Source organism: Falco naumanni, chromosome 1, assembly GCF_017639655.2.
Source record: "Falco naumanni isolate bFalNau1 chromosome 1, bFalNau1.pat, whole genome shotgun sequence".
NCBI lineage: Eukaryota > Metazoa > Chordata > Aves > Falconiformes > Falconidae > Falco > Falco naumanni.
This window is the reverse complement of record NC_054054.1, coordinates 95,257,733-95,280,590: the sequence shown is the minus strand read 5'-3', so window position 1 is coordinate 95,280,590 and position 22,858 is coordinate 95,257,733. Positions and strand designations below refer to the sequence as shown.

General features: G+C 41.8%; 2 protein-coding genes across 3 annotated transcripts in view; one reads left to right on the top strand and one right to left on the bottom strand.

Annotated features, from left to right (window-relative positions):
• The window catches only part of RAD9B (RAD9 checkpoint clamp component B), a 17,228-nt gene extending 9,979 nt beyond the window's left edge, over positions 1 to 7,249 (top strand). Inside the window, exon 11 of the mRNA XM_040609449.1 lies at positions 6,988 to 7,249. Coding sequence (XP_040465383.1) covers positions 6,988 to 6,990 — 3 coding nt within the window. The 3' untranslated portion in view covers positions 6,991 to 7,249. The remainder of the gene's footprint in view (positions 1 to 6,987) is intronic.
• On the bottom strand, positions 125 to 22,858 carry PPTC7 (protein phosphatase targeting COQ7). 2 transcript variants are annotated; one of them, XM_040609474.1, is made up of 7 exons: positions 22,494 to 22,670; positions 17,430 to 17,562; positions 12,648 to 12,827; positions 9,702 to 9,900; positions 7,257 to 7,380; positions 5,137 to 5,266; positions 125 to 3,710 (listed from the first exon to the last, which is right to left on the bottom strand). In XM_040609474.1, exons 1-7 carry the CDS (start codon positions 22,542 to 22,544, stop codon positions 3,652 to 3,654), a joined length of 876 nt encoding a protein of 291 aa, XP_040465408.1. In that variant the 5' UTR covers positions 22,545 to 22,670; the 3' UTR covers positions 125 to 3,651. The 2 variants fall into 2 exon arrangements, with proteins under 2 accessions (XP_040465408.1, XP_040465401.1); XM_040609467.1 differs by lacking the exon at positions 17,430 to 17,562 and having other exon boundaries at positions 22,494 to 22,858.

The following is a 22,858-nucleotide window of genomic DNA, read 5'->3' as shown; positions in this document are numbered from 1 at the left end:
TGGTGTAGCAAAGTCTAAACAAAAGCCCAACATCCCGTTACAGTGGCTGTGCACCTCTGAGCCACCAGTGACATCACTGCATTAACAGACAGGTTTTGCAGTCAACTTTACTTTAAAAAGCACATTTTAGTATAAATACTATATTTATTAAATATCTTTACAATTCATTTAAATGTATTTACAGAACTATTCCTGCATAAGTTATACCTCAGACATGAAATTCACATAATTGCCTCTTAGGTAAGCATAGATGATAGTCTCATTTTAACAACAACAAAAAAGCATCCTCATTAGATACAGACTCAGATTTGCTTCATTATTTCAGCTATCTTTGTAAGAAACTACTTCATACAGTCAGCTTCTATACACACAATCTGTTTTGTTGTTTCCCCCTAACCTCCCACCCCCCAGAGAAAAGTTGTCCATTACCAAGAGATGGAGATTCCACCACAAAATCCTTCACATATTTGCCAGACCTTTGCCTCTCCCTTCTCCTTCACTCAGTCAGAACTGTCTGGTCCCAAGATCTGTTTTTTGGTATGGCTGAAAAAAACCCTTCTCCATAAACACAAAGAAAGTACATTTAGAGGGAAACTGTATGGTGCAGGTCTCCCAAAGATAGCCATAAAAGTAGCAAGGAACCACAGAGTTTTTCCAATTCACCACATCTCAGCCCTGTTTTACCCAAATAACTGGTAACACTGCTGCAGAAATCCCAGCTCCTGCCAGTCCCATGACGTTATGTGGTTACTGGTGTAAAAAACCTTCTCCTCTTCCTTCAAATCACTGCTCCCAAACCACCAGCTCCTGATAACCAACAACAACCCTCTGCAGCAGCTGCAAGTCAGCCCGTGCTCCGCTCACGCACGCTTCCATTTCATGGAACACCCTTCTTGCATGTTTCTCTTGTGAAGAGTCACAATAATCTAATTCCTAGGAAGTGTTACTGCTTCATGCATCATTTAAAATTATTTTGATAGGCTGGGCCCTGTCATTTCCTCTTCCAAAAATCTGTTGTGCGCAGACAGCTTAAGTTCATAGGAAGAAATCAGGTTTGATATGTTTAGAGTGCACATCTTAAAAAAAAAAAAAAACCAAAAAAACCCAAACCCCCAAACAATCAAGCATGTGACAGAAATATCAATTCTTTATAATACAGTATTGCTTCATAAACAGATGGAAAAGCTATAAGCTTTACTGGTCTTTGGTGTGTCCGGTGAGGGCTAAACTCATGACTGGTAAATCAAAATCCAAATTTGTTCTTTATTTAAAAAAAAAAAAAAGTCATGATATGAGGCAAATGGCTTTACAGATAGAACGGGTTTAGCAGAGAGCGCGAGGCTTGGCCCCGCACCCAAGTCTCTGCGCTCAGGGGGTTCCAGACCCCGGCCCAGCAGTGGCGTAGCGTGCACAATGCCCCGCAGGGGGTAAGCACCTTCGCTGTATTCGCCTGGCTGAGCCGCATGCGGCTCCCCATGGATGGTGCTGGGGGGGGGGGGGGGGGGGGGGTGAGTGTGCTGAGAGCAAGGGGTCAGAGTGCAACACAGCCCAGGTCTACAGGGGCATCATTTTAAGGTAAGCTCAAGGGAAATAATAATTGATCAAATCTGCTCTAATCAAGAAGCGTGAGAGTTAAATACTGGAGAATAAAATGTAAAGACACCCAGATCTGAGAGGGAAAGGCCCCTCCCAAATGCTAGAAACAAAGCCCTATACTGCAGCGTGAATACATTCCTCCTAACGAGACAGCTAGGTACAGCTTGTTCAACTGTAAAAAACAACGAGGACTGACAGTTTGTGCAAAGTTATCCACCACTCACTGTTCCATGTATCGCAAAACTCATTAAATTTTTTCTTCATTAATATCATCCTCCCCATACCCTCACCAAAATAATATTTTGGTCAAGTTAGGGTAGTTAAGGCATTTTGACAAGTAATTACAAGGTGATTTAAAATAGATAGCTAACATTATGCCAATTTAGGAATAGCAGATAAATTACTGAAGAGCTTCCAAATTAATCACTTATTATTATAAATGAAATGCCTGTTACAAGCATGATGCATTGAAATATAGTAAAATGACATGTACATGGTACATGTTAAATGACCTTAAATAAAAGCTTGACATAGTTACGCAAATATACAGTACAAGTCCACAAAAATTCTTTAAACAAGTTGAGGTAACCTCAAACTTAAACAGTTTTAATACAATAAACCAGGTAGTAAAAATCTCCTTTTGAGAGCAGGTAAGATTACTTACTGACCAAGTTTAACTGCACTCGCCTAAACAGCAACATTACCCGACTTTTTATATATAAAAACATGGCTTTAATTTATTTCTACATACTTTTCTACCAGCAAAAAAGTTAATGAAAAACTGACCAAAAATATATATATCTTTACATGTATCAGCTTTTTGTATGAACCTCAGGAAAGAAAAAGGAAAGCTTGCTGGAAGAAGGGGAACAAATGTGAGCTACTCTAATTCAAAAGGAAATGTCATATTGCAAAGTGGCTGTTAGATAACTGTAAACATCATTAAGGTTCGTTCTGAAAACCCTAAACTTTAGTTACTGAAATGTAAGTTTTGCTGATTATTCATTAATAGTTTCCATTTCCGTACTTACTGCTGCTGCCACAGCATAAGATAAGGATCAACTGGACTTCAACTGGTGCAGCATATTCTGTTCTACGCAAGCGAGAATGGCAATCATTAACACAAATTATGTTTTGTTAATGACAGAATTATCTACCAAAAGTGAAGACGTTCAGAGTTGAGGATGATGCATTCCTTGTGCAACCTCCTGCCGTGGCATCTGCGCCACATCATCCCATGCTGGTGAGGTGGGTTAAAATGCTGAAAGGACCTCAACTTTGGCCAGCTCGGCTTTTTGAGACTGAATTTTTGTTTTAAAAATAAAAAATAAAATTAATTATCCACAGCCAAAACATCCAGATACCAGGCCCATTATGGACGAATGATCTGCAGAACTTTTTAAGATCACAGTTAAGCACCTGAAATCACAAAACACATTTGCATCCATATAACTTGAACTAAGTATGTTTTTTGAAATTTCGTACTAGAAAAGGCTCCTAGGCTGACACCATGTATGGCAAGAGCAGAATGTTTACAGCAGTTATAAACCTCCTGAAAACTGGAGCTTAGAAACACGAAACCTCAGCTATCACTGTAACAAGACTATGCTTATGAAACTGTGTTCTGTAACATACCCTTTGATGAATAGTGAACGCTTCTAGTAAATAGATTAATATGCCCTCGCGGAGAGGTTCTACCTATTGGATCTAGTTTGAAAGATGAGAAACCAATTCTACTCTTTTGAAAGTCACATTTCAAATGCAGTAACAACGTGGGATTGATACTCCCCCTTTTAAGGACAATGACTAAGCTCTGAGAGACATGCTTCAAGCCTTGAGCTTCTTCATTTCTTGCTGGCAGACAAAGACCAGTGTACTACAAGAGTGGTTCTTAACAAGGACTTCAGCTGCATCTCAAGACAGGCAACGAGCTCGAGAACCGGCTGCTGTGAGCAGCCGCAAAGGAAGAAAGCAATCCTGCCAGCAGGAAACCGTACATGTGAAGCTAGGAGCTCAGGGGGAACGAAATAGTCAGAAGCTGACACTCCAGGCAGATCAGTCTGTGTACTCGGCTACAATAGAAAGAAGGACGGTGATGTCATCTGGTTTTCCCCCTGTAATACAAGAAAAGTAAAATTATTTCATCCAACCACAGCGGGTCATCTTATCATCTATGACGTTCCCCCCATGCAAAGCGCTTTAAAAAATAAGTTTAAATATTCAAAACCTGTTTTGTGTAGACAAAAGAACTCTGCTTCCTCCACCGTCTTTCCAACAGGCAGCTGAAGTAGCAGTGACACCTAGCACAGCAACCGAGCACTCTCCCTTTTAAGCTGTAGTGAGACCACAAACTACTGGGAGTAGCACAGAATCTTGAATATTGTTGTTAGCTGGCAGAGCAGAAAGCCTGATTTCTAGCAGATCGTTTATTTAACAAATGTACAAAACCCCTGACAACGCTTCGTTACGCGCAAGCTGCAATAAAGCCGGTATCTTCTCAGGAATTTCTACTGTAAATCATACACGTCTTTAGCATCTTCTCCAGCACTGTATTCCCAAAAGCTACTTAACGCACTTAGTTGTCACTTTTCAAACCTCAACAGCTAGAGCAAGATACTCAAACCCTAGAGAAACGGCTTGGAGAAGAGCTATTTCGTTACGCAAGAAGGCACAGCAGCCCTCTGGGCTTGGGAGATCGGCAGTTTCATCACTGAAAGACGGAGCTTTGCAGCAACATGGAGCCCAAGCTTTACACCTATTGTCTCTACCCTGAGGAAAGACACTTAAGGGTCCTGCAGGGACTTCTGCCCTTCTGACAGAGAGATAATGAGAACATCTTTACTAGCAGAATGATACTTATTAAAAGAAGAAAACGTGTTTGATAGGACTCTGGACTCTGCCAGGTGTTAACATCCTTCTAAAACACGGGAAGTAGAACCAACAGAGAGGACAGGGATGCTAATGGTACAAGGGTCAGAAATTTCGACCAAAATTACCTCAAACCCACTGAAGGGTGGGCAAAATCCTGGCTAAAACGCATCAATAATAGAAGACCTTAAAAAAACAAACCAAACAAAAAAACCACCCCAACACACACACACACCCCCACCCCTAACCAACCAACAAAAAAAAAAACCAAACAGAAAAAGCCACCCACGCCATCAAATCCAAGGAACAAGTCAAGTACAGCTCTCTCTCCAAGAACCTGGATAACTTGTACCAGGCAGGATTCCTGGGGCAGGAGCATACATATTAGAGGAAAAAAAAAAATTTAAGAATCAGAGCACTGTGTTCTCTGTGTTCCAGCTGCTTCCCCACAGGAGGCTTCCGACCAGCCGGGGCCTGGGATGACCTGTGTCAGGAGCTGGGGTCCTTGCCAAACCTGGTGTGCTGGCTTGGCACTCTACTGCCAACCGCATTTCTTAACACAGTTTTCCTATCAGATTTTGCAACAACAGAACTTCACTTTGCTTAAGATTTCTCAGAGATAGCAGGAGTGGGAGGAGGAGGGTGGGGGGAAAAAAAAAATTATCTTCTTACCTCTCACATTCAATCCATTGTCACATGCAAACTGTGCAAACGGCGACATGTAAGTGGGATCATATGCCAGCTCGTGAGCTTGCTCAGCGATGCTTCTTGCAGTCTGCTGTATACTCTCATAGTTGGAGTTCTAAATGAACAAGGAAAAATGTTTATTCTTGAAAGAAAGTCCACTGGTCATTGTTTTGCTGATGCATGTCAGTTTGGAGATCCCTGACTGCCAGACATCTCTCTCACAGATCAGGCCAGTAGTTACCACTCTCTCTTCCAAACTGAACCCTCACCACCTTTCAGGCTTTGTAAATTTGGGTTAGAACTGCAAATCTGCACAACTGAGGTCCAGGCTTCTGTTCCCTACCAGCAGCTCCAAGACTTGCTTTTGGAGGACTTACAGAATTTAAAAACTTAGAAGACTAATACTCCACATAGACTAAACAGACCTGAAGGAAACGGGTTATTTGATAGCTGTGCTAGCAGTTCACACTGAAAGACCCATCCTTCCCGCACAAAGCAGGCTCTGCTGAAGCAATTGCGTTTTACCCTGAATGAGAAGTCTCTCTTCTCTGACCCTCATACCCAAACTGCCAACAGCACACTTGGGGAGACCGGGCACTTTAAAAATCACATGGGAAAAAACCCGTATTGAGCACGCAAACTTTCTATAGACCGCAGCATTTAAGAGCCACTTTTTTTTCCCCATTTCAGTAACTCTGCTGCTTTATTCCAAGACTTTTCTTACTCAACCCAACATAACAGGACAACCGCTGCTCTTTCGGTTTGTAACTATTTTAAAATGCCTTGTCATTTGAAGAGTCTTCCCTGCAGTCTGGGGAATTAGCAGGCATTTACATCATTAACTTCTGGCTGAACCTCACGGGGAACTTTAGTGCCTTTCCCAAACACACCGAAAGGTGGAGCTCAACTTTCTTCCACACGGGAATTCCAACCCCAGTGTGCTCCCAGGCCAACCTTACCCCCTCCCTAACCTTACCCCCTAACCAGGACAAGGAAGGGGGGAGTACAGCCGACAAGAGGTGTGAGCTGGCTACAGCATCAGCAACAGCCCTGCGGGCAGTGAGCAGCCCCCCAGCCCTAGCTGTTACACCTTCGGTGCTGTCAGCACCTTTGCTAACCAGATTAAAGCCTCTGTGACAGCCTGTGCTCACATCTTCCATTTCAGACCAAATTATGCACAGGTAAGAGGGGGGAGCGATTGTGGGGAATGCAGAGAGGGGGAAATAAGAGCCTGCCTGATGCGCCCAGGCCTCTCAGACATGTTGTCTCTAAGGACCCAGTCTCTGTCTGACACCACCTTTCTGTTCTGTAGCTGCAGGGTAAGAGCACGCAATTTTTTTTTAACACTGCACTATAATTCTACATGTTAACCATATTTGCATTTCATAATAAAACAGTTTCCTCAGGAGGTTATACATATTGATATCTCCTAAGCACACTTTCCTTTTTGTAGGCAAATAGCCTTAAGCTAAGTGTTCTCATCCAAATTAAAATATTTTAATACATTATTTAAAAAAGAGCATTTGTGGTCACTAACTTGGAAAAAGGGCCAGGAAATTTTTTTTGCAGAACATTAAAGATTTTCAGGCGTGCACACAACCTGCAATTCTGACAGCCCATACTACTTTAGAATTACTAGTTTATAACCCTTCAGAAAAGCTTCAAATTATTTTTAAGTACACAGCTCAATCCTTCAACTAACCCATGAGAGAATGCTGTATTTTTCACGTATATTATCTACAACCTGCAAAGACAGATCAAATACAGTGTGTGCGAGCAGCTGGCCAAGGGCAGTGCCTGCTACTGATGATCTCCCTCTTTCCCCTCCCTCATTAGTGACACGGGACCAGCTGCCACTTGGGACACTTATCCCTGAGCTGCTTCTTCTGGATTCAGCCCTGTGCAGAGCCAAGAGAGCGCTGTGGGGTCGGTACTCCTTCCTGCTGCTCACACCTGAAATGTCTGAAACTGGAAAGTCGCTCAACGGCAGCGCTTTGTGTTGGGTCTTTTCTATAAAATACAAAAGTTACGTGCCTAAAGAGTAATGGCAGTAACTATAAGGGAGAACCAGCACAAAAGATGTGACGCAGAATACACACGCTCACCTTCAGCTTTTTTAACTCCTGCAGAATCATGTAGTCAGGCATGTTGTCAAACAGTCCGTCTGTGGCAGTCAAAATAATGTCTCCCAGCTGGACATCAAAAGAGGTACTATCAGCAGCATCGGGGCTGTGAAGATTACAGATACGTTAAAAGAAAATGACCCCAGCAGCATCGGGGCTGTGCAAGTTACAGATAGCTTAAAGAAAAGGACCAGCTTTCACCAAGACACCAAGCAATGTCAAACCAGCACATCAACAGCTTTTGTAATTCACCACTGTTAGGTGTTTTTCTGCAAAAGAAAAGAAATAATCGCTAACCGTGGAGCTTTTTTCACCAGGATGGCTTGTCAAGAAAGCTACAACAGAAGAACTGTGATTGCAAACAGGTAATGTTCCAGCTATTACACAAAGGATTTGCATTTACAATTCCCAGATGAACAACCCTGCAAACTAATCCGCTTCACAAGTGTATCTCCATGGAAACCATTAAGTAGAATGGTGGCTCAGGGCTTCCTTCTCACTCATCCTAAATATGTAAAAAAGCTATACTTGAAAGGACAATTCATAACAGGACTGGCCAAAACACTTAAGGATTCTGAATCACTTTCTAATGCAATGGAATATGAAACATGTCTGGAAATTGCCACCAGGAGACCACAGCTGGTTGGTCTACTTCTGTCTAATACATTACACAATACCAGGAGGAGAAAAATATCTGTTTTGGCCACAAATATTGCTGCAAACTCCGAGTCTCAGAAACAGCTTAATGACAAATGCTTCACTTGTAAAGGTTCTTCAGGGGTCTTTAAAAGGGAGAAACTACTGCATGCCGTGCCATCTGGCCATGCCAATGACCAGAAGAGCTACTTTGCTCAACTGATTTGTAGCTTCAGGAAGGTTAATGGAGTTAAGATTGCCTGCCTATTCTCATATATAGCCAAATCTAACGTTTAACTGGGACAACAAATAAAAAAAATAAAAAAAAGTACTGGAGAAGCATTTAGACAACACGCATGAGTACTAATTAACATCAAGAACAGTGCAGAAACTAGCCAGAAAGCTATAATCATGATTCAGAATTGAAGTGTGGGAGCTCATTTATCTTGTGCTTTCTCTATTATGTGATGACTCAGATTGTTTTGCTTTCCTGACTTCCACTGGACATTATCAATTATCCTTCTGCTTTTTGGTTTTTGTTTTCCCATGGATGACACAGAATCTCAGAAAAATTAAGATTTTTACTGCTCTGGAATTCCAATCAATCACTTAATTTTAGTCTAATTAAGAGGTTAAATTAGTTAAGGGTTCTAATTTCAGAGTTCTACCCTAGCTTCCTCTCTGTAGTCTTATGATGAAGTAATAAAAACACGTGCAAGAATGGTCAAGAGTTTCAACAACTTAACCAACATTTTCAAGAAGAGCTATTTTGGCATTAAAGTCATAACCATTACTGCGTCGGCCGTAGTATTTCATAGAATCACAGAATCAATCAGATTGGACAAGACCCTTAAGATCATGGAGTCCAAGCCTATCAAAAACTTCACGTGCCTACTGCACTCCCTACAGACTATGGTCACTCTTCAAAGAGCCACTTATCTTCCTGTATTCAGATGAGGGATATCACTTTAATAAGTGTATAACCATTATTTGAAGGCTGTATTTTAATACTTATTTGAAAGCTGGTTTTGGGGGTTGTTTTTGATTTCATATGACTGGCAAAGCTTCACGAAGTCAGAGGATGCATCAGCCTGACATTCTTAGGGGAAGACACAAGTACAAGTCTGCCTTTGAAACAACTCATTTCTGCGAACAGATTGTCCTTTCCCTAAAACTCTCGTTTCCCAGCTTGGTGTTCTGCCAACCAGTTTTTTCGCTCGTTTTGGTCAAATACAATATGCCGCGGGAAACACAGCTATTTGGAAACACGAGTTAAGTGTCACATGTCCCTCTGCTCTATTCTTCAAGTACTTGCTACCTCGCTGCCAAGATATCTAAATTAGCGTACTCCAAACCAGTCCCAAGAGAGTACAGACAGGGACTGGGAATGAAAGCTGCTGGTAAGACAAGCCACTCATGCAAGACAACCAGCGCATATACCAGCTCCAGGCTTATTACAGCAGCTTTACTGAGTTACATCTTTCCACAGATCAGAACACGCCGAGTGCATGCCACAGACTAAGGGGATATGCCGTCATGAATGAATAATCATTAGCCCAATAAATTCAGACTGAGCAACAGTGGACAAACTTTGTCAAGTACAAGGTGAGAAATGTTCACGTTACCTAAAGACAGGAGGGGGGACAGGTGTAAGACCCTTTGGTTGGATAAATGCCTAAATCCCACGTGCTACGCTGTGCTATACAATGAGCACTGCAGCAGCAAAACTGCGACCTTTTGGGCGCTGATCACATATACAGATTAAAAATTTAAGTTCCTCTCCCACCTTACCTGTCACTTAAGACAACCCCTTCTGCTTCTGGTGGAGCTATTGACAGCTGGAACGGAGTGTTGAAGTAATGCTGCTGCTCATCAGATCGATGTACTACTTCTCCTCCTCTGACTACCAAAAATCCAGAATCTCCCAAGTTGGCTGTATGTAAACGATGACTTGTTCTGTCCAGAACTACTATACAAGCAGTACTGCTTCCTGGAGAAGGAATACGTAACTGGAGTTAGCCTTAGAGAAATTGCTTGCTCTTCCATCCATTTGATTCATAGTCAATTTTTCAAAGCTTACAGATCAGAGGAAGTAGAAATAGTAACACCAAAATTAATATACACTGAAGGTAGCAAAATGCTAGAAACTTTGCAACACAAACTATGATTTTTGTACAGAACTCACTTTTCCTGCTTTGATTTTGGTAAACACATTATGCTGACAAATACCTGTTTTGTTCCACTTTATTTACAGTTTTCCATCCCACCATAGGTCAGCACATTCTGCTATAGGACTGGATTTACAGAAGTCACATAAAATACTGAAATTCCAAAATCATTGAGATAATAGAATTCTAGTAGCATCCATATAATGCTAGGTGCTCTCCACACAGTTTCACTCATCAGCTGTAAATAAACCATGTTAAGTAAAGAACTGCTTGCAATTAAGTATTAGGTAATATTGCATTACTCTCGTCAGAGCATTAAAACGCTTTTATCATATGGCTCTGTAGAGCTATCTTTCTATTTCAAAAAGTAATAATCCTGTCCCATCTTCAGGATACTAACTTCACAAGTTTAAAGAAAACATGTTTCAGAGACAAATACTATTCCAAGTTAAAGACAGACAGAACAGAAACATATCTACTTGTGAACCATGCTCAGAACTATCCCAGCTGTGCTTGAGGGCACTTAGGCATTCTTGATTTCACTTGCTAAGCAGTAGCCACCAACTGTGCTTGGTTGCAAGCCACAAAAATAACTGTCCTGCAAAGATACCTACCCACAGACTAAGCCCCTCACAGCAAACGGCAATCACTTCATTCCTGCGAATTGGACAGCACATCAGGAACTTTCATTCCTGAAGAGGGTGAAATACAGCTAAAGCATTTCTTCCTGCCTCTAACGTTCAGTCCCTATATCACTGGCTGGTGAATAACCTTTATCTCCTATCCTAAGGTTCTTCCAGTAGGAGCTTCCAAGCACAGCTACATGTTGGACAGACCACAAGCCTGCAAAAGCTAAGCTTACAGTCAGGCCTGCTGGTGCAGAAGTCCAGCTGGCTCTAGGCATCACCTATTCCAGATGCTTCCCCTTCCCAATATAGGGAGTTCCCTGCAATACGCTTGTACTGAATTTGTCCTCTAGTGGATCTACAGGACCTTCTCCACTCTTACTGTATGGTAAGTCAAAGCAGTATCTTAGGAAAAAAATCAGATTTTATACGTGACAGCATCCAATACAGTTCTGCAATACAAGAATAGTGTTTAAATAAATGGGACAGTTTCCTCCCATTTCAGTTTTGCTCCAAAACACTTGCTAGATGCAATTGTGATGAACCAAGTATCAAGACCTGAAGCACAACAGCAGGGAAAACTTATTGCCTAATGAATCCTCCTTAATGAAGTCCTCTCCCTTCACTTTATTTTAAATAAACTCCAAATGCTCATTGCTGTGGTAATTCCAGGGGTTTATTTCTACTTCTAAAAACACCGTTCTCTGTTGAAGGAGAAACACTAAGGATCATTAGTTTCAAATTCTAACTCTATTAGCAGAGTGTAACTAGGAGGCCATGTGTGGAATGCAGATCTTGTGACTCAGCATATGCTGCTTTTCAGAATTCAAAAGGTCAAGCCACGCAGGGCTGCCTGTGTCTACAAAGCTGTTGTGAGAGCTCTCACCAGTGGCCCACTTTGTAGATCACTTACAGCTACATCTGCTTTGCACAAGTAAGCACTATTAAACATGCAAAATCCTAATGTAATTAACGACCACTGCTATTTTAGTGATACTTAAGGTCACGTCTGAGGTTCAAACCTATTCTTTCAGCATATAATGCAAGAACATCTGTTCCAAAGCTCAGCAGACAAGTTAAATATAGCTTACACAGCACTCTTCTGGCATAGAAGTTTAAGGTCAGGTGAGAAGCATGCATAGCATGCAGGGTAACACTTTCTTGGTGCATAAGAGGTCACATGCCCTTTAAAAAAGTACTCTGCTTTCAAGGTTGTCAGCTGAGGCCAAGCGTTGCCTCTCGTATCTGCTCACCACTCCCAGGGCAGCTGGATGCCCTGTCTAAAATCAAGTTTGACACAAGATATGCTAAGCATCTACTTTAGTTTCCTTTAAAAAAAAAATTCTGCAACGACACACACACACACCCTGCCCAATAATTATAAAAATAATATAAGGTACCAGTGATAGTATGATACAAACTACTTCAATCAACCAATTAGGTTAAAGTTCATTGGACATAAAAGGCAAGAGGAGCAGTAAGGGATGGAACGAGCAGAACTGCATCCAGCTATCGTCAGAAAATGTTTTTGCTCACATAGCTTAAGCAAAAAGCCACAATCAGCCATTAGGAGTTTTCATCAGAGAACAGTTATTTATACATGTGTCACAGAGAGCATGAGCGCACATGCCATAGCGTGTTCTACTGCAGAACTCATTTTGCAAATTCTTTGCAAGCACTGGTAAATTACCACCCTTCACACATAAAGGCTGTTTGCCTTTTATTTTGTTATATACATATATGTGTACACACACACACTCACTCACACACAATAAGGATGCTACCAAGACAACTACATTTCTATGGGGTTTTGGTTAATTAAGAGAAGATAACCACCTGCAAATTTGTTGTAGAAGCTGGCAATAGATTTAAGCAACCTTGGCTAAGTATATGTCTAGGTAACAGACAACACAGACCCAATTTATACATTTTTGTTCTCTTACCAAGCAAAGGTACTTTGTTCTGCAGCAGCTCACAATAACCTGCGGTGAGAATCCCAACAGGATTACTTGGTACAAACCGTCCTTCTTTTACTAAACGTTCACATGTTCGCATTAGAGTCCCTGAGAACTGAGAAGGGTCAACCCCATAGTCTCTCCAGCCACCTACACCATCTGCTACCCCTAGAAGAAAACAGAAAACAAGAGTTACACGAACAGAAATGGTTTCCAAAACAAGGGGGTTTATTTTTGACATCACTTAAAGATATTCAGCAACTAAAAAGTAGGATATAGCACCTGCTTGAAAAGCATTTTTGATTAAGGAAAAAAAAATTCCAAGCATTTGTAAGGTAACTTCCGACATCAGCTCCTGAATGAATCTCTAAGTATAATCTGAATTTCTGAAAAGAAGGTAAAAGTCTACTACTGATGACTCTGTGAGGACGACAACTTCACTAGAGAACAAGAAAGGGGGGGATTTGAGGGGGAAAGGGGTTCAACCACATTAACCTTTGATTGGCCCATTAAAAAGGAAGAAGAGGTTTTATTATTTTTAAATATGATGGCTGTTAAGATTTTAACTAGTATAGAAATTACAAAGAAACTCTTCCCACTATTCAGTGGGCAAAGTCTTCTTTCTCAAGCTCCCTGCTCATATTAAGGCTAACACTTTCTATCTGATAATGTAAGTTTTAAAATGGAAATTTAGTTTCTACAGAAAGTGTGTTCAAAAAAACATGTAACCAACACAACGCTGGGGCCTACCCCTTCCAAGGGCTGTGGCTTACAGCTGCAGCAAGCAAGAGAATGAAATCTGATGACAATCCAGTCAATTTTCACTCAGTCATTCAAAACAACCTAGATACAAGAAAACCAGACCAGGTCCGCCAAAGCTTGGGAAGCTTCTGAGCAACCATAGAGGCAAACAGCAAAGATGCACATAGAAAAGGGAGGTGGTTAGAGGGAGGCGGGCAGCCAAGGCAATACTCTGCCAGCCATCTGGCTGAAGTGTTTTGAACTTCCTCACCTGGCCTCAACGATAGAAGTAAAATACTGTCTGAAGGTATTGTTTACCAGATAAAACTATTTCTACTTGGAAATTGTTCCAAAAATCTTTTTGATCCTCAGCATGTGAGGGACTAACCATTTCAAGCACAAGCTTCTGTAACATAATAAAGCTAAAACAACATTCGTGATAAAAGCACAACGAGCCAATTTCACAAGCCCAGACTGTGCTGAAGAACAAGCAGTCTCCTTGGAAAAATTGCCTCTTAGCAAATGCACGAAAATTTGACTGAGAAGGTAAGTTTGCCTCATCTACAAATGCCCTTCACATCGGACACCATCTGAAACTGAGACGGAAGGTTTAGAGCCGACCTTGGCACGAACTATAATCTGACAGGAGGTTATAGCCAGATTCTGAGCAGCCTATCAACATTAATCAGATTTCTCCCAAAAATAGTGCACAACCTTTCAGACACCTGCTTTGTCCCTTTGCTTTCTTAGAAGAATGTTAGAGGAATGCAGATCCTCGTATCCCCCTCTTCACACCAGACCTTGGGAAGAAGCTACTGCAAAAGCAACCCTGGCATTCTCAGAAACCCCTTTTCTGGTTTCTTCAAGAGCAAACTAATCTTCTCTTTACAGGTCACGCAACTCCAGGTTAATATTGGATTAACCCTTTGCTTTCCGCTGCCAGGCAGGCAGGCAAGTCTAGAATAAGAGATCATGTAAAAGTTCTAGATCTAGAACTTGAAACACAAACTAAGCTTCAGTTCAGATGATGGTTCTTGCTTTACATGATGTTACCAGACAAGACTGGTTTTTCCCTTGAAGATGAGCACAATCCAGATGTACCTTTGCTAGCTGAATACAGCATTGCTTCACTGACAACAGGGTTAATGCAATGGAAACACAATGTTTGACAAGTACTGTCCAAAGATTTTGGCTCCCAAGGTGGTTACGAAACAAGCTCAGCAGAAGTTACAGAGTTCCCTCAAGCGACCAGTAAGCCGTTTTTGCACTAGTTTTCTTGGGAAATATTAAACAGAAACACTACAGCATTAGCACTGAGTACAAGGAAGCCACCACAGCAAGCACCTGATAAGGTTAATTATCAAAACCTACTTCAATATTTAAAGCAAAAATGAGAGTATGCCACCTGATTTTTCTTCGCTCATTTCTTACTCCAGGCAGGAAATCTGAATCCACGATCATGGCAGCACACTTCATACTCCATCTTGAGCCATGAAATGGCTTTGTCTGCCTTCCTGTCTGCTTTTTGCAAGCTATAAAGAGCTTCAAGTACATTCTGCCAGTGCCTTCCAAAACAATCACACTCTAGACTGTCCACACATACACAGGTCCTCCACCTTAGCTTTGTACCAGACTTAAGAGAAGAGCTCATCTGCTTAAGAATCAAGACAGCTGTACATTCCTTCTCCATCACTGGCACAGAAGCAAACAGGACCATCACGTTCATGAGCAGGCCCCGGCATTCACTTTCACTGCAACACCTCCATGACACCTCACCAGCTCATCAACCCGTGTGCCACTGCTCATATCTATTTCTTGTCCTTGCCCAAAATGGACAAAGTGGGTTTTTTTGCAAAGGTTTGTTGAGTTGGGTTTTTTCCCCCTCCCCTCTCTTTTTCTTTCTTTTTTTTTTTTTTAAGCTGTATCTCTTAAAGATGATAGGTAAGTTCATTTAATTTAAGCTAAATGACCTTGTTCGCTCCCAAAGCATGGCTCACGGACACTGCCAGAGCAATCAAATGCTTCCTCCTGCTCCAGCATGCCAGGAATTACTGCAGCCACCCAGATCAATGGCAGCACCCAGGCAAAGCACATTCAAGAAGCTCTGTACTACACAGTGCCACCACCTAGGAAATATCCACATTTATTGTTTTTGTCTTAAAACAGAATTTTTACATTCCCTAGGATCTTTAGCCATCCTGTTCTACCTTTGGCATGGTTTTAAAATAAAAACAGTATCTTTACATTCTACATTCTCAACAAAGACCAAACAGTTTTATGGGAAAGGAATATGTGACTTTTAAACAGACTGAATAAACCACTACTGAACCCGATGACATGTAGATGGGAATAAAGTTTAAGAAAACTTTGTGATGTTTGACATACAGCAAACAAGGAGCAAAATGATTTGTGAGACATTTCAAACCCCAGAAGTAGCAAAACCTGAAAACTCAGCTCATAAAAATGGACTAGGTTTTCTGTAATAGCACATTTCCCCTTTGTCACTAAAGGAAAACTCAAAGGTACTGCTACTGGCAACATCACTGCCAAGGAATAATGCCAAGCTCTATTGATTTATATTATCTTTGTTGTCATCTAAGGCAAAAAACCCCCGTGAATATTCAAAACAACTACTGTTTTAACAAGCAAAAAGATTACTCAGGTTTTCATTTTCTTACTTTTCACCATAACACACTAAATATTGTCTTCCAGTATCCACCATTTAACTTAAAATAACCATCTTACAAAACAGGAATCACAGGGTATTTAAGACAAACTGCATGGCTCAGAAGAGTTGCTGAAATTGAACCGTACGCAATCCTTGATTTTTTTCCTAAGCTATTCAGCAAATGAGAAAATTTAATAGCAAGAACATTTCTTTGAATATTCCTTGTTCAAGCCTATGCAGAAATTACACAAATGTCCACGTGACACTGTGAAATGCCTGCGGCTAGACGAACCACCACTGTAAATAAAGTAATTGAAAATTTCACAATAAATTACTTCAAAAGAATAATAGCTTCTCAAGTATTTAACCATATTAAGGAGATCTTTCAGAATCTTTGAGAGTTAACACTCCACTACATCGCCTTCTGCTGGAAAATACACAAATACTACTGCCAGATTAAATACTTGCTGCATGTGTCAGTCCAAAAACTGGCTCTTTCTAACTTCTTAAAAGATTCAGTGTATCAAGATGTCTCAGAGTGAGCTGTAAGGAAGTTTTAAGACAAAGCACGAGTGACTGATGCTGCAGCACTGAAACCGAGCAAGTGAAGATAGTGGCACTGAAACTTGTTAGAAGCTTATTGCAAAATTCTGAAAGCACCTGGGATAAAATGACAGTTGAAATGCAAACGCAAAGCTGTTCTGTGAACACATAAGGTTAACTGCAGAAGCCCAGTTAACAGCCCACCAGTGCCAAGACTGGTAAATATGTGATTATCACCACACACTTTTGTAGTGCAGATCCAGATGTTTTTACCTACTTCAGAGCAAACAGGAACTAAACAGGCTTAAAGTTCAGAACAAAACAACAGTATTAATCAAACGCTGTTTAAAATAAATAGTATTATGAGTGAAAGTTCTGACAAAATAACCTGCTCACGGTCAGAGCCCAAATGTATGACCCTGTCCCAAAAATCTCTTGAAAGATGGATACTTTCAAACGTTGTGTCAGCTGAGAACAATAATCACACACAGAAGCATCGGGCAGGCACGAGCGTGCCAGCAGGAATTGCTTTTGCATACGACCACAATTAACCTGGTGAGACATTCCACACATCCTACTGAACTTTCAGTTTCTTTACCTGAAGTAGCAATGAATCACTGATAAAAGAACATCAGAAGAATATATTTGCAACTGAATTTTTTTTTTGCATCAAATACAGAAGGCTACAATGGTAACAAAGTGCTATCAGTGGCATTACACACGTTTGAAATACAGCACCTAGTATCCGTCAACATACCAGAACTGAGATAAACTGATAAGATTTCTTGTTTTATCAGCAATGAGAATAAATCACACACCTAGGTATGTTTTCCATCCAAAGCAAGTCACATGCTCAAAGCCAGCACTAACTCTTCCAGCAGCTTCACCGGCAGCGGGTACGGGATGACAACGGTATAACCAAATGGTGTCTATGCCCCCGCGCCCCAGGTTCTGGCAAAGAAATAGCCTCGTTAAATACAAATCTCTAAAGGCAGATTGCGTGTGACTGATGACTAGTTACAAAAGGAAAGGTTACTTACTCACACTGTGCATTTTAGAAGTTCAGAAGAAGACCTTAAACTACCCTTGCATGAAACAGAAAGGCACTGAAGAATAGCTGGCTAAGTGATTGTAAGGAACAAAAAGCAAGAGGCAAAGTGAGCGATGATGTCTTAAGAACAAACTGAAGGAGGAACAAGGAAGTGAAAGCATTAAATTGTGCATCTATTTCCCAGAAAAAGCAGCACTTCCATCTTCCCCCCGCCAATACACTGTTGTTCCTGAAACAGGTTTTTACCACCAGGTAGATCTCTTACCCATTTTATTTAAGTATTTAAGCCTCAGAAATAGCTCAGTGGATTTGGGGAGCTACAGGAGAATGCTAAACTATCATTTATTTCTGCAAGTTTTGTAAAAACCTCCCCACATAGTTGTCACTATTTGATCTCTCAAGGTGTTGAGCAACCGTGGAACTTGTTTTCATAGCTGGACTGCTACTGGTGGTTGGCATTCAATGATGAAAAGGGGTAGGTACCGTGGGCAGACATCAGCCCAGCTGCACTGAAATTACTTACAGCCTGAACCACCTCAGGCTCACAACATTAATAGTGTGGATGAACCAAAGTAAACAGTGGGAGATTTCTGCAACATTTCCTGCGACATAGGTATGATTACAGCCTCACCTACTGTATTGTGTTCAGCTTTGTTTATTTCCTTCTGTGATTTGACAGAACCTGCTTTTCGCTCAAGCCAAGATCTGCATGAGTGGAAAACTGTCCACTACCACCAAGTATCAACAGCACTCAAAATTAAAGTAAGTGTTGAACTGCAAATTCTGATCAGAATATGTAGCGTGCAATGCCCTTGCAGGAACTGTGGTAAAGAATAACGAGATTTAAGTTTCATTCTCAGAAAGGGAGCTACCACATTTCTAAGAGGTTACACTCAATGCTACTTCAGAACAGCTCTGCTGACATTGGGATTAGTTGTATTGACAAGACTGCCAGTGAACAGGATTGTTAATGTTTCTCAGTCTGTAGTTTCTCCACGAACAACAGTACTGATGCTCCCATGTTAAAAAGAAAATTTCATTTGGTCTATTACAAGCTAAGATACATATATGATTTTTTTTCAAATCACTGCTTACTCCCTCTAACAGGTCCAGAGTTGCCCCAGTGGAGTAGGTGAAAGGCTACTCTGAAGCAAGCAAACAACTTGCTTCCTTCAGCGTGATCAATTGTGATAAGGCAGCAATCTCTTTAACAGGTATGATACCAAATAAACCACTTCACATAGTCTTAATTGACCTTCAGGCATCAAAGTAAGAATCCCTTCCTCCTCTACAGTTGCCAGAACAACCTTGACATTTCACCTGCAAATCCTTTTAGGTTTGGTAGCTTACTTCCCTTGATGACAGCGAGACTAACAATATTTCAGGGGCTTTGTCACTCTGGACTTCTACATACCTCCTATGCAGGCTGCTGAGAAACAATTTTCAAATAAAGTGCAATTCCTTTCAGTCCCTGCTCCCCCCTACCCCAGGGAGTTGGGAGGGGGATTAAAAAAAAAATAAATATCAAGATTTGCAGCAGATAGAACAGTTGCCAAATTTTAAACTTTGCAGTGGACAAACAGTACCCTGCTGCCAGACAGTTTTTTCCTACTACTGCTGGGGGACAGAAATAGTTTGGAAGACTAGTCAAGTCACACTGGTTACACCCAAAGTTCTACCCAGCACAGACATTGTATAAGTGATGCTGTCACGGGATGCGCATTGGTTGCTGTAATGTTTCAATTATGAGTCACACAACAGCTTGGAAAATCCATAAAAAACTAGCAAAGACATCAGAAGCCTGATAAGGCAGAAATAAGCAAGAAAAGGCAGATCCTACCAAAAGAAAAAAAAAAATCACTAGCATGAGACATCTCAATTTATAAACAAGCTTCAATGTTTAGTTTTGTTAGATCAGTGCTTATGTAAATGTAAAAGTGTTTAAGTTGATTTTTAAGATTTGCGTTTTGCTCCCCATGCACTAAAAATTCTTGCATGCTAAGCAGGAAAAAACAAGTGTCAAGTTTCTGAAGAGTTCTGGGTTTTAGCTTTGAAAAACAGTATTTCTGTCCTCAAAAGCTACACAGGCATGCCTTCAGATACAAAGTAGTACACAACATCTACCAAGTGTCAAGAAGATATTAGATTATTCTGAGGATCCGGACAACCAAGACACTGACAGTGAACATACAGAAAGGTACAATATGGTACAAGCAGCAGCAAAAAGGAAACACAGGCCAGAATTATAAAGCTCTAGAGATTAGTATTAGTAGTAAAGCCATTTCCTTTTCCTCAGAGTGATCCCAAAGGAAACACTCTGGTTTCTCTCTGTGTTTAGGATGGGAAGAAAACATGCAAATTTAACAGATGAATCCCTGGGGTTTTGTCTTATTTTTACTTTTGTCTGGGATGTAAGTACAGCAGTAACAGGCCTTGTCAAGCCTTTAATAATGAAGGGAGGACTAGAAATAACATGAATCTTCATAAGCATTCTGTTGATCTTACACTATGAAAGGATAAAGCACAGACTAGAAGACACTGTTAAATTTTCAGCCGTTAGACTATACAGTATACATGTAACAAAAGCAGTGTTTAGCATTTTCGTATTTGCTATAAACATGCTGCCTAGTCAACTTTTGTTTGACCTAAGAAATGAATCCCCAAGCACTCATGCCAAATGGCTGGGAGTAGCTCTTTCACTGTTACACCACACCCATATCCATCCCACACAGGCATGCTTTCCATATATTGGTTCTAGAAAAGACTGGCATGGAAGAATTTTCAATTAATTATCTGGCATGGCTTTGTCACTGATGACTACTAGGGCAGGGTAACTAAGTGAATTGCTTTAAATCTACTGTTCTCTAAAAGCACCCTTACTGCATCTTGTGTTCACTTTAGCTGAAACCATGTGAGCCTCTTCACTACTAACTGAAAAATTAAGCTTGAACAGGAACAGTTCAGCTCACCCAGTTTTGCTGAGGTGCAGAGCTGGGCAGGTATTGAGCTAGTACAAAACTTATGAGGCTCTTTTAAAAAAAAATCATTCAGGAACCTCTGATTTGCGGTAAGAGCAGGAGCAACTGAGGGCTGGAAAACACCAGTGCTGGAAAACACCAGTGCTGAAACTTTCTGCAGCAGTGTAGAAGAGCTGGTTGAGAAACAGAGGGCAAAGAGATGATTGTAGTAGCAGAAACAAGGAAAAAACTACTGTGTCTGTAAACCTAAGAACACAGATGAAGAAAAAGCATGGAGTTAGACCACAACAAAACCCACCAAGAACGTCACTGTTTGCAGAACGTACAGTGATCTTGCTTTTTGGTACGTATATTAGAAAAGCAATAAAGAGCTAACATGAAAATAGCTTTACAGGGGGAAAAAAAAGCATCAACACCAACTGCTTTTCTATTTAAATTATTTTCTTCTTGGTACTTAAGACATCCTGGTCTGAAGCCTTCTTTGCTGTCTGATCCTTAAGCAGAGTTACAATTCTGTTTGTTTTCAAGTTGCCATGAAAATTAATGCAAAGATCAACTTGGAAATGCAATTCTCTGTTGATTCCAGCAGGAAGACAAGACAAGCTGTAAGTCCACAGACAGCAATTACCAAATACGGCCAAAAAACCCTAAACATGATCAAATGGGTCTAAATCTACCTGCCTCCCCATGCAAAGACTCCACCTATAAGAAATGCAGAATCTCCTTTACTCTTATGGGCAAACACTGATTGCTCATTTTTTTATCAGTGCTGGCCTGGTATGAACTTTAAGAAGCAGCCAGCCTTAGTCACATGTTAAAGTAAGGTCGTCCAACAGCTAATTCTAACAGAAAAAAGTTTCTCTGGAACAGGCACAACAAAAAGGGTGCAGAGTATCTAAAACACATCGACTGATTTTCCACATCTCCTTGAAAGCGGGAGCATCACCCTCAGAGTAACAGTTCCCTTGAGAATAATCAGCAATAACTGTTACCTAGCACCAAGCTACAGCTTCCAAAAAAAAGTCTCAGCTATATTAAACGACAACCAGGTTACAATGACAGCACCGAGTTGTGAAGAATCACCAAGCACCGTCACACCGTGAGATACTGCAGTGCAATCCCACCAGCTTTAAAGTAAAAAAAAAAAAAAAAAAGGCAGGGGGAGGAAGCTTTTCTTTTTTTTTTTCCTTAAACGTCAAAGTTGTGGTGAAAATTTCCTTCTGTTAGCTGCCTGAAAACTAAGTTTTGCAGAGTGTCTGTCAGCCAAATTCAACCTCGACTACAGAGGAAAAAGGTCAGGCACTGTCAAAAGCAATGCTGCTCACAAACTGGAGATGCCATTGATTATCTATAATTATTCACTACTTCTAAAAATCTGAACACTTGAGGTTCATTTCGCACATGAACCCACAGCAGAGAGCGTCACCAGGATAGAACCAACCCTGAAATTGGAAGTTTGACATTTGAAACCGGCCTCAATGTCACTTTGCCTTTCACTTGACAAGGACACAGCACGCGCCGAGACCGAGACCGGGAAGTGTCCCTTTCCATCACCTTTTTCTGTGGAAATGCAGCACACAGACAGGGGACTCGGTTAGGTTTTAAAACGATGCAGAAAGCGACCTACAGGAGCCAGGCCTCGGGGGCACCCACAGGTGAGGCAGGGCTGGGCCCCGACCCCCACACGTCGCCCCAGCCCGGCATGGGGGGGGGGGTCGTAGGGCAGCAAGGGGATTCCTTTGGAAAGGGAATAAAAGAAAATAAAGGGGGAGAGCCCTCGGAGCTGGCATTCACCGGCGGAACCGGCTCCTTTGTCTGCGGCCGCGGGCAGGGCCCCGGCAGCGCTCACTCACCCAGCACATCTGCCGACCGGTGCCGGGCCACGAAGCAGGCGTCGTCCCCATAGCACATGCCTTTCTTGAGGATGCCCTTGCGGAAATCTTTGCCGAAGCCACAGCTGGCTGTCACCAAGCTGTAGTCGCGGGAGTCCGTCTGCGAGAGGCCGCCCAGGACTGCCCGGGCCACCAGCCTGCCATAGGAGAGCACCGAGAACATGGCGTGGGGCGCCCAGCAGCCCAGCGCCAGGAACGCGGGGAGCCACCGGCGCAGCCGCCTCCTGACCTGCGAGCGCCCGCCGCAGGGCGCCAGCCTTCCCCTGCCCGCCGGCCGGCTCGCCTCAGCCCCAGCCCCGCCGGGCCGCGCTGCCCCTCCTCGGCCC